The sequence below is a fragment of the Anolis carolinensis genome, unplaced genomic scaffold (assembly GCF_035594765.1).
Source record: "Anolis carolinensis isolate JA03-04 unplaced genomic scaffold, rAnoCar3.1.pri scaffold_8, whole genome shotgun sequence".
Taxonomy (NCBI): Eukaryota; Metazoa; Chordata; class Lepidosauria; order Squamata; family Dactyloidae; genus Anolis; species Anolis carolinensis.
The window spans coordinates 17,542,522-17,553,770 of NW_026943819.1; the positions used below are offsets into that span (position 1 = coordinate 17,542,522).

At 44.5% G+C, this 11,249-nt stretch overlaps 1 protein-coding gene and 1 long non-coding RNA gene across 2 annotated transcripts; one reads left to right on the top strand and one right to left on the bottom strand.

Moving 5' to 3' along the window:
* Positions 1–352: 352 nt before the first annotated feature.
* LOC134293397 (kappaPI-actitoxin-Avd3c-like) lies at positions 353–10,894 on the bottom strand. The gene is made up of 3 exons (XM_062960764.1): positions 10,765–10,894; positions 5,722–5,898; positions 353–526 (listed from the first exon to the last, which is right to left on the bottom strand). Exons 1-3 carry the CDS (start codon positions 10,862–10,864, stop codon positions 522–524), a joined length of 282 nt encoding a protein of 93 aa, XP_062816834.1. The 5' UTR covers positions 10,865–10,894; the 3' UTR covers positions 353–521.
* On the top strand, positions 840–4,942 carry LOC134293398 (uncharacterized). Its single transcript, XR_010000362.1, has 2 exons — positions 840–1,051; positions 2,708–4,942. It is a non-coding gene; the product is annotated as an uncharacterized LOC134293398 (long non-coding RNA).
* Positions 10,895–11,249: the final 355 nt, after the last annotated feature.

Consider the following 11,249-nt stretch of genomic DNA (forward strand, 5'->3'; position numbering starts at 1 on the left):
TATACAAGCATGGGCAAACTTCGGCCCTGCAGTTGTTTTGGACTTCAACTCCCACAATTCCTAAGAGCTGGTAGGCTGTTAGGAATTGTGGGAGTTGAAGTCCAAAATACCTGGAAGGCCAAAGTTTATCCATGCCTGGGCTATCAAACTTCTGGTGCTGAAATCAAATGGAACTGTCAGTCTAGCTGACCTCTGCCCATAAAAGGAAGCAATCTTCTTTTGTATCCTTTGCTTCAGCCTGCAAAAATGTTTTGCTCAGTCCTGCCTGGATCATGCATAGGCTTCAGAAGACACGACAACTAGGAAAATAACTACTCCAACCAAACAAGCAAACACATCACAATCCACGTGCTGGAGGAAAAACAGATCAGTTTATTGAAGGGCATGTCAACATCTTCAATTTAACTGGTGCAGCAATTTGAAAAACATTGTGGTTTTTTCCATGCCTTTATTTTTCAGGTCCTGGTGATGTGTTAATGGGCTGGAAAACATCAAAGGCCCAGGTTTATATAGTAAAATTTTCATGCTGTGAAAATAAAAAAGAGTGCCTGAAGTCATATGGAAAATAAGACCAGATTAGGAGCACAAGGATTTGCTCTTTCATAAAGACTTTAATAAAATTGAGTAAGGGCCCTTCTATGAGGTAAAGGTAAAGGTTTCCCCCTGACATTTAGTCTATTCATGTCCACTACTGAGGACTACGCTGTGCTTTTGGCTAAAGTCAATGCTTTAGAGCAGCGGCTGGAGACAGCGGCCCCCGCTGCTCATCCCCAGCTAGCACCTGGGGGTAGCAAAAGGGATTTACTTACCATTATTATTTCTCGTTTGTCTGACATAGAGGCTGGTCGGAAGGGTGAGCCCAGGAACAAGGCCGTGCGGCCCAACACTATGGCAGGGGATCCCAAGGAGGTGTTGTGCCAACCTGATGACTGGCCTGACAGCGAGCAACCGGGGCCATCTGTTCAAGCCACACCTGCGGTTCCGGCAGTGCTGCCTGTGCCTGCGGTTTCAACTGAAGGTCAGGCGATGGCCCACCCCACTGCATCAGTAGGTACGAACACATCATTCCTGTGGCCATGGTAACAGAGTCAGTCCCAACAGGGCGAGGGCAACACACCAACACATACAGCCCTAATTTCACTCAGTCAGTCCGGTCCTGACAAGCCGCCTGCGGCTTCTCAAAACCCAATGGTTGCAGTTGTTGTCTAATTTCAACGGCATCTCTTTTTGGATGCTAGGTGACGCCCTTCAAGTTGCTTCAGACGCCGCAAGGTCATTAGGTTTTGGGGTTATTTTCCAAGGTCATTGGTGCGCTAAAGCATGGCCGCAGCAATGGCATGCAGAGCGCATCACGGCCGATTTGACCTTTTTGGAATTTTTCCCCATCCTAGTGGCAGTTACCATCTGGGCTAAAAATTTTGCCAGTTCAACGGTCCACTTCTGGTGTGACAATATGGCCACAGTGCAAGTTATTAACACTTTGACATCCAAATCTCCCAGGGTGATGGGTGCTTTGCGCCAATTTATGCTGCATTGCCTCACACATAATATTCTATTTCGTGCCTTCCATATTGCTGGGCTGGACAATTCAGTGGCTGACACTCTGTCTCGTATGCAGATGGAGCGCTTCAGGCAACTGGCACCCACAGCAGACTACCATCTGGAGCCCATGCCAGGCCATCTCTGGCTGGTTGGAATGAATAATTAGTGAGGGGAATGGCCCTGGCCTTAGCTCCCAGTTCCAGAAAAAGCTATCTCAGAGCTGTCACGGAATTTAACGACTTCAGGCAATGTTACAACTTGTCTAACATTCCCTCTGTTCCTTATGAACATATGGCACAGTATTGCATTTATTGTAGGAGGAGGGGCTTGGCTCCGCATTCTATCAGGTCTAGATTAGCAGCACTGTCCTACTGGTTAAAAGCTCAAGGCTTTACCGACAGTGCCAACGATTTTCGTCTCCACAAGGTAATGGCGGGGTGGTCAAGGGAACGTGGACAGCCCCGGGATGATAGGGAACCTATGACACCCCAAATTTGCAATTCAGCTTTTGGGCAATCCTTATTTCATGCAGCGGCCTTGGTGGCTTTTTTCGGGGCTCTTAGGGTTAGCAAATTGGTTGCCATGTCTAAAAATGACAATACTAAAAGGGCCCTTCTCTCTTCGGACGTCACACTGACTCCGGGTATGGTACAATTGTTGATTCAGTCATCCAAGACATATCAAAAGGGCAGGAGAATAATTGTCAAACTGGCTGTATGCAGCGACAAGGACCTTTGCCCTGTTGAGGCCATCTCCACATTTTTTACAGTTAGAGGGTTCTTTTTCTGCCACCAGGATGGCTCTCCATTGACTAAGTACCAATTCTGGTCAATTACCACCAAGGCCCTGAAGGTATTGGGTTTGGCCCACCTTACATTTGGAACCCATTCTTTCCACATCGGAACTGCATCTACGGCATCCCAGTTGGGTCATGCAGCTGAAAGAATCAAGTCCATTGGGAATTGGAGCTCCAGTGTGTACAAGGGGTACGTTTGCTCCTCCTCATTGTAGTCGTGTTCACTCCGGGTGGAGGGCCTCCTCTTCAGCCTAGTCGGACTGCAAAGTGGGCTACAGTTAGCTTGGGGGAGGCGGAGCCTAGTGCGTACAAGGGGTACGTTCGCTTCCCTTTGTTCCAGTTACATGTTTCTTTTCCTGTCTGTTTCAGCTTCATTGGCGCATAGTTGGAGGGTCCTGATTTGCGGCCACAGCTTTGTCCACTGGGCTGAACACCAGGCACAACGCACTCCCTATGGCCAACACTTAGGCCTTGCTTCTGCTGCCATGATTCAATGGAGATGCAAAAGAGGCTTACGATGGGACGGCTTAATTCCCCTGTTGTTCAGTCCAGTGAGTGGGCCTCCTCCCGAGGTCCTGGTCATTCACCTTGGGGGGAATGATTTAGGCCTTCTTCAGGGCAGGGCCTTATATTTTCAGACTAGAGCCGATTTTATGAGGATATGGGACGCATGGTCCCATACGCATACTATTTGGTCAGAGATAATCCCACGTCTAAAATGGTCCGGTGGGGGAGACGTGCGGAAGCTGGAGAGGGCAAGGAAAAGAGTCAACAGGGCTATTCGTTCATCATTGACCCGCGGAGGCGGGTCAATTATTTCTCACAAGCTCACGATAAGGAGCACTTTTACCGGGCAGATGGTATCCATCTGTCGGTTGAGGGTAACCTTCAGTTCCTGTTTGATTTGCAGGTAGGAATTAGAGAGGTGTTAGAGAATTTGGTTGAGGTTGGAGACTAGATAGACATCTGCCCCCAACGGTGGCGGAAAATGGATATGGGAAAATTACAATCTAGGGTATATCTAGGGCACCATCCCCTTTGGGGTGAAGGACATCAGAAAACACTCATCTACTATTCATCTTTAACAGGTGAGGTGAAGTTTAAGGCCCTTGGAATGCCAGAAGTTTGGCCTCAACAACGTTGAGGGAGGCTTCTCTGACACGCTTCCCTTAAAGGTTACTCGGTTGTTGGCCAACCGGGAATCAAGTTTTTTCGCCATTGTCAGCACAAGGGCAGGCCAGATAAGGACTCTACCTTGGGTGGAAATTTTCCTACCAAATTTTCTATCAGAATAGAGTTTTAGTTCCAAAGTTACATAGGTAACAGTTAATAAAGTTGCCCATATTTAAACCCAATTTTATTTGTGTCGTATTTTGAGAGTTGGCAGGCAAACGGATCACGGAGATACTTATGGCACGTCTGAGGAAGACACGTTTGAAGGGTTTTCAAGTGATGAGGAATCAATGATTCAGGGAGGAGACGGGATGGATGTGATCAGAGGAACTAAGAGGGTTACTCTGGAGCAGGAATCAGATGAGGAATGGGAGAGGAAGAAGCTCCTGAATATACTTACTGCTCCCACAGAGGAGGAGTCATTTTTGGGTTTCTCTGGGGATGATGGGTCTGAGAGTGATGAAAATGGGGAGGGCACATTGGACTGGACTAGGGTACAAGAAATAAGGGATATGGGCACAGAGCCAATTCCTAGTGATGCATTTGTTGCGTCTTTGGGACAGGAGGATTGGCAAACAGCTGATACACCAGGGCCATGGGGAAACCTAAGTCTTGATAGAAGATGGAGGAGCTGGAGGGATGAGAACCAGGATTCACGTGTGATGACAGGAACAGCTGTGGGAGATGACGATGGGGTGGAAGCCAGTTCATCTTCAGATAATGATGTGTAAGTTTAAAAGTAGGGCCTGAAATGGGGATCCTTTGCAGAAGGCAAAGTGTCGTTTTGGCGTAGATTTGTCTCTGCCTGTTTTTCCTGTTGGGCTTTGGGTCCTGGCTCTACAGCTTGGCGTTCCTGGTTCCTGTGATTCTTTGATTTGGACTGGACTATTGTGAATGTGCTTTTCTCCCTTCCTGGACCTTTGGACTGGCGACTTCGGCTCTGTTTGATGACCTCCGGTAACGACGCTTGGATTGGCTTATCGCGGTTGCAGCTTTTTCCTTTCCTGGCTTCGGTTTGACTTCACTTCGGCTCTGGTTACCTTCTTTGGAAAACTACCTTTGGATTGGCTATCGTGAGTGCGGCTTTCCCCTGCTCCTGGATCCTGGTTTGACTCGACTGCAGCTTGTGTAAACACCTTGAGGACGTCATTAGTTTGTTTCCTCTGTTCTGCTGCTTTTTTGAACTTTGACTAGTTTTGTTTACTTTCTGAGTACAGCGCTGCCTTCCAGGAAGTCTGTTTTAGCGCTGTTTGCTGCCAATTCCATTGACTGTATTTTAATCCAGATTATCTATCCATTTAATCCAGATTATTTTCTGTTCTTCCTTTTGAGCCCAGTTTGGGCTAATATTTTGTGTTTTGGTCAGAGACACTGCAGTTAAGTGTCTCTGAGCCTGTTTTTGAGTTGCAATAAATCTTTTGTTAAAACTGAGTATTGTGTGTGTGGCTCTTTAAGGCGCCTGTGTTCTGACACTCGTCCTCCCTCTAAGGTTGTGAAGATGGTGGGGGACTATATTCTGGAACTGAATCTGTGTGTGGACCTACTATCGCATCCTGAGATTTTTTGTCTTCGATTTAAAACATGGATTTTGGTGCTGTCTGGAAGCGCCTTGATTTTTTTAGATGAAAGTGGTGAACTCGTGTCATTCCAGATGTTGAAGAACTACTATTCTGTCATCCTCCACCATTGACCAAGCTATTGAGGGCTCAGCAGAATTTGAGTGAGAGAACATCTGGAGTTACATAAAGTCCACAACCTTGTTTTAGAGCAGCTAGATTACCTGAAGGGTGAGATTTCAACCAAGTTGTCCTGATCTAGCATGGCTTTTGTGGTTCTCAATTCACTTCTTCAGATGTGCATTAGGAGGGAGTCCTTCACTCCCTTGTGATATGCCCATTTTGTTTAATTGAGATAAGTGATTGAAACTGCCAGCAAACATAACTATAGTGCTGTTGATTTTTTTTAAAAAAAATGCAAAATGGATTCATATGAGTGTTGCAAGTCATGACAGAAGAGTACACTTTAGAGATGTGAAATACTGCTTCAAGTCTATGTAATACACACTACACCTCATTTCTATCCAGTGGGAAAACCAAACCTCCCTGTTTCACAGAGAGAGAGGCTATTACATTGCTGGAGCTGAAATAGTTAATGTTTAATATAGGTTTTTCTGTTTATTGGGAAAGGTCATAAAACTTCTCTGCGCTTACCAGTGCTTCCACCACACTCCTTCATGCACTCCTCTTCAGAAACAAACCTATTGTCATTGCCATCACAGCCACCATAGAGGAACTGTTGGCAGGTCTGGGTGTCAGCACTGTAGTAATACATGGGATGAGATGCTCGACAACGCCCATTATCCTTAGGAAGTTTACATTTTTCAGGTACTGCAAATAAAAATAAAGGAATAAAGATTCAGATATATTGTTGTGGCCATTCTTTAATGCAGTGCTAGAAAGGGCCAAAATATCCTAACGGTGCCAGATCCTATCTGAACTTAAAATCTAAGCTTTGGTTAGAAGAAGGAGACCATCAACAAACAGCAGGTGTTGCAGACAATGCTGTACGGAAAGGAACTGGCGAAACCATTTATAAGCATTCCTATTCCTTCAACAAAACCCAATGAAATTGATGGGATCATTATAAAGGTGGCTTGAAGGCACATACATACAGTTTATTATAGAGGGATTAGACAAAAGAATGGAATGGATATTGTCTAGGAACAATTGGTGATCTCTCTTGAGTGTGTTGAAGGAGAATAGTGCTACTGAAATTGAGCTAATCCTTTCCGCCCTGTTACTGATATCTGTGGTGTACAAGAAGTGGGGAAACCAAGCTGCACTTTGGATAATGAGACAATGACTCGCAGCAGCACAATATTCCCCAGTGGTTAAAGCTCTTCTCTCCCAAGGAGCAAAGCACTAGTGCCGATGTGCTAAATGCCCAACCAACCATCTATACTTCACTTCGGCAGAAAAAATGGAATGCAAAGATACAGAATGGGGGACGCCTGGCTAGACAGCAGTAGATGTGAAAAAGATCTTGGAGTCCTTGTGGACAACAAGTTAAATATGAGCTAACAATGTGATGCGGCTGCTAAGAAAGCCAACGGGATTTTGGCCTGCATCAATAGGGGAATAGCGTCTAGATCCAGGGAAGTCATGTTACACCTCTATTCTGCCTTGGTCAGACCACACCTGGAATACTGCGTCCAATTCTGGGCACCGCAGTTGAAGGGAGATGTTGACAAGCTGGAAAGCATCCAGAGGAGGGCAACTAAAATGATTAAGGGTCTGGAGAACAAGCCCTATGAGGAGTGGCTTAAAGAGCTGGGCATGTTTAGCCTGCAGAAGAGAAGGCTGAGAGGAGACATGATAGCCATGTACAAATATGTGAGGGGAAGTCATAGGGAGGAGGGAGCAAACTTGTTTTCTGCTGCCCTGCAGACTAGGAAGCGGAACAATGGCTTCAAACTACAGGAAAGGAGATTCCACTTGAACATCAGGAAGAACTTCCTCACAGTGAGGGCTGTTCGGCAGTGGAACTCTCTGCCCCGGACTGTGGTGGAGGCTCCTTCTTTGGAGGCTTTTAAGCAGAGGCTGGATGGCCATCTGTCGGGGGTGCTTTGAATGCGATTTCCTGCTTCTTAGCGGGGGGTTGGACTGGATGGCCCATGAGGTCTCTTCCAACTCTACTATTCTATGATTCTATGATTCTATACTGCAAAATGGTTTTGTGGAGCTCCACTAGTGTAGCTCAGGAGGAGATTACCCCAGACTATTTCACCTGATATGGATGAATGCTGAATTGCTCCAAAGAACTCTTATCTCTATTCTGGCCAGAGACACACATCATCTCAGACCACTGTGTGAAGAAAGTGAAAATAACTACTGAGGACACAGTAACGGCATTGCATCATGGTTGGTTGATATGGCTCCCCACTGCTGAGTCACCTTATGTGGCTCTCTAAATGGAAAAGGAAAATGGCAGGCAGGACCATTAATGGTGTGGCAGGGACAATGTGTCTGAACCTTCTGTTCTCAACGACTTATTGAAGCATGACATTTCACATTTACATGTGTTATTTGCCTTCAAACTGATTTCGACTTCTGCTGACCCTACGGATCAAGAGATCACAAAACAACCTACTAGTGGCCATCTCATTTGCTCTAGGAAACCCGGGGCTATGACTTACTTTATTGATCCAAGCCATTTTTGCGTTTGTGGTGTCTATTTTGTCCTATTGTCCTCAACTTTCTCCAGTGTGTTTTCCAGCATATGTTTTCTGGCACTCTCTCCAAAATACTTTAGCCTTAATTCACTTATGTTCTACTGAAAATTCATGCATGATTTACTCAAAAACCATTTCTTTGTGTTCTTTTGGACAGTGCATGTTATCTGTAAAATTCTCTTACATCACATTCCATTGGGTACATTATGGGACAAATGTTGAGACAGCTTATTGTTATGATACTGAAGCAAACCTGGGGGCTTTCTATGCAATTGCTGCATCATCATTCGAGATAATATACTTGATGGCACATTCAGGCTTCTTATTCAGTCCATGAACCGCCATTGCTCCAGCAATCCAGTAAGTTCTTTCTTCTGAAGAAAAATAATTTTTCCCCCTTGGAGCACAAAAAAGTCTTCCTGAGATGGCCAACATTTCCTGGCCCTCTTTGGTGACTCCTTCAAGGTTGCTTATATGAGTTGCTCTAGGCAAGGGATGGAGACGTAAGAGAAAAGGATCTGGACAGATGGTTTGCATTGCTTCTACTTCCTCTGATATTTGGGTACCTTTTATGTCTCTAACAGGGATGTGGTTGGGAAGGGGGAGAAAAATTAGGACATTTACTCTCCCATACACAAGACCTCTGCCCCCCCCCCCCCCCCAATGGGATTTTCCTTCAGTTCCCAAATTTTTGGCATTGGAATAGGTTAAAACTTCAGCAGAACTTCACTCGAGACATCAAAGGCTATTTCTATATCTATATAGAAATAGATAAAGGAATAACTGGGCTATTGTATGATATACTAATCACATTAACTTACAATACAAAAATAACCATTATAGATAATTGGAAACAGGAAAAAAAACTTCACTGAGAAATTAATTGGGACTTGGATTGACAATATTCATAAAATTAAACATATAAGATTAAAGAAACCCAAAGGAAAATAATATCTAAATGGTATAGAACCCCACTCCAAGTAGCACATATAATGGGAAATACTTCAAATAAGTGTTGGCATAACTGTGGGAAAATAGGAACATTTTCCCACATGTGGTGGGACTGTAGAAAAATTCAGAAAACTTCTATAGAAAAATAAGAAAAATAATGGAAGAAATAATAGGGAAAAAATTAATATGGGACAAAGCTAGATACATGTCTCTCACAGTAAAGGTAAGGGAAGATAACAATAATTGGACAGAGATTCTAAAATATATGACAGCCGCAATACAAGCCATGATAGCCCGAGGATGGAGGGATGATACAAAATGGGATGTAGAAACCTGGTGGGCTTATATATCAATATATAATTAACGATTTCATCATTCAAAAGAAAAAAATATATACAAATAGCCTAAAAGATCAAGACTAGTTAAGGAAATGGACTGTTCTAATCGACAAAATAGACGGAGACGAAAGATACCGCACCTTGAACCAGGCGTTCCACACGATTAAACTGATGTATTGACAATTTTGAATGGCTGTTCCAGGGGGGTGGGGGGTATGGGGGGGAGGGTGGGGGTGGAGGGTGATACATTTCTAAGAACTGTTTAAAATATCATTTAAGAAATAGTTATCTTTGGAACAATGTATACTGAAATAAGTTATGTATGGCAAAAATAGTTAATTGTTATGATGTATCAAAAATAAATAAATAAATAAATAAATAAGAGACATCAAAGGCTAGACATTTGGGAGGTGAAGGATAATTTCATTGAAGCCCAGAACTCTGATTTGTTGGGATAATGGTTTCATCTTATCCCATTCCCCATTCTGCCATTGGTCTCTATTTGCATGACCTGAATTGGCCACCTCACTCTACATGAGTCTACCTTCCCAGTGACTTACTACTTCTCCACATAGGAGACACACACAGAGAAATTCAGACCATATTTTGCTAGTGAATGACGGAGAACAGAGTATCTTTTCCCCAAGCGATGTGAGGATATACCTCACCCCATTGCAGCCATTGTAAGTGGTCTTATTTTATATCAACTTACATAACGTTTATATTATAGTTGAATTGCATAAATGTTGCCTGGGCATACACTGTGTCTTCCTTAGAACTGCACTGAGAGAGTGTCTGGCTCCTCTGTGTTTCTTCAGATGTTGGCCTGAACCTTTTTGGGCATTCTCAGCTAGAATCATAGAATCATATAATAGTAGAGTTGGGCAGCAGAAAACAAGCTCCCTCCCTCCTCCCTATGACTTCCCCTCACATATTTGTACATGGCTATCATGTCTCCTCTCAGCCTTCTCTTTTGCAGACTAAACATGCCCAGTTCTTTAAGCCGCTCCTCATAGGGCTTGTTCTCCAGACCTTTGATCATTTTAGTTGCCCTCCTCTGGACGCTTGCCAGCATGTCAACATCTCCCTTCAACTGCGGTTGGACACAGTATTCCAGGTGTGGTCTGACCAAGGCAGAATAGAGGGGAGCAGGACTTCCCTGGATCTAGACGCTATACCCCTATTGATGCAGGCCAGAATCCTGTTGGCTTTCTTAGCAGCCGCATCACATTGTTGGCTCATGTTTAACTTGTTGTTCACGAGGACTCCAAGATCTTTTTCGCACATACTGCTGTCAACCCAGGCGTCCCCCATTCTGTATCTTTGCATTCCATTTTTTTCTGCCGAAGTGAAGTATCTTCCATTTGTCCCTGTTGAACTTCATTTTGTTAGTTTCAGCCCATCTCTCTAGTCTGTCAAGATCGTTTTGAATTCTGCTCCTGTCTTCTGGAGTGTTAGCTATCCCTCCCAGTTTGGTGTCGTCCGCAAACTTGATTCCTCTTCAATGTTTATGCTGGCTACATCTAGGAGGGTTTGGGATTCCAGCCAGTATATACCAGAAGTGGACAAGGGAACACCCTAGACCAGTGGTGGCGAATCTATGGCATGCGCACCAGAGGGGTCACACAGTGCCCTCTCTCCTGGCACACATGCCACCCCCTCCCCTGGCCTTCTGTTTTACAAGATCAACAACAAAACTCATACTTAAACAGGGGCAAGAATGAAGCTCTTACCAGCCTGAGCCTGTCCAGGAATGTCCAGAAGATCAGACCATAATGTGAGAAGGACTCCTACAGTGAGGATGGAGAAGACAAAGGAACCACTCTGCATCATGGCTGCTGGATGTGAGTCCCAGTGCTGGTCTATAAGGACATAAACCCCTTATAAATTGCTTCAAGAGGAAATGGGAAGTAGCCTCCAGGTAGCCAGAACAATGAGTTCATTGGCGAAGACACTGAGGAACTCCTTAGTTACGCATTCATGGATACCATTGGATTGTGTATAGTTATTAGGTACCCACATGCGGGGACATGAGAGAAGCCTCCCACAAGGATGGTAAAAACATCAAAAACATCCGGGCGTCCCCTGGGCAACGTCCTTGCAGACAGCCAATTCTCTCACTCCAGAAGCGACTCAAGTTGCTCCTGACACGAAAAAAAAAGGTACCCACAAGTCCATTTGATGCATGACAAATGTACAAATCAGTGATTCGTAAAAG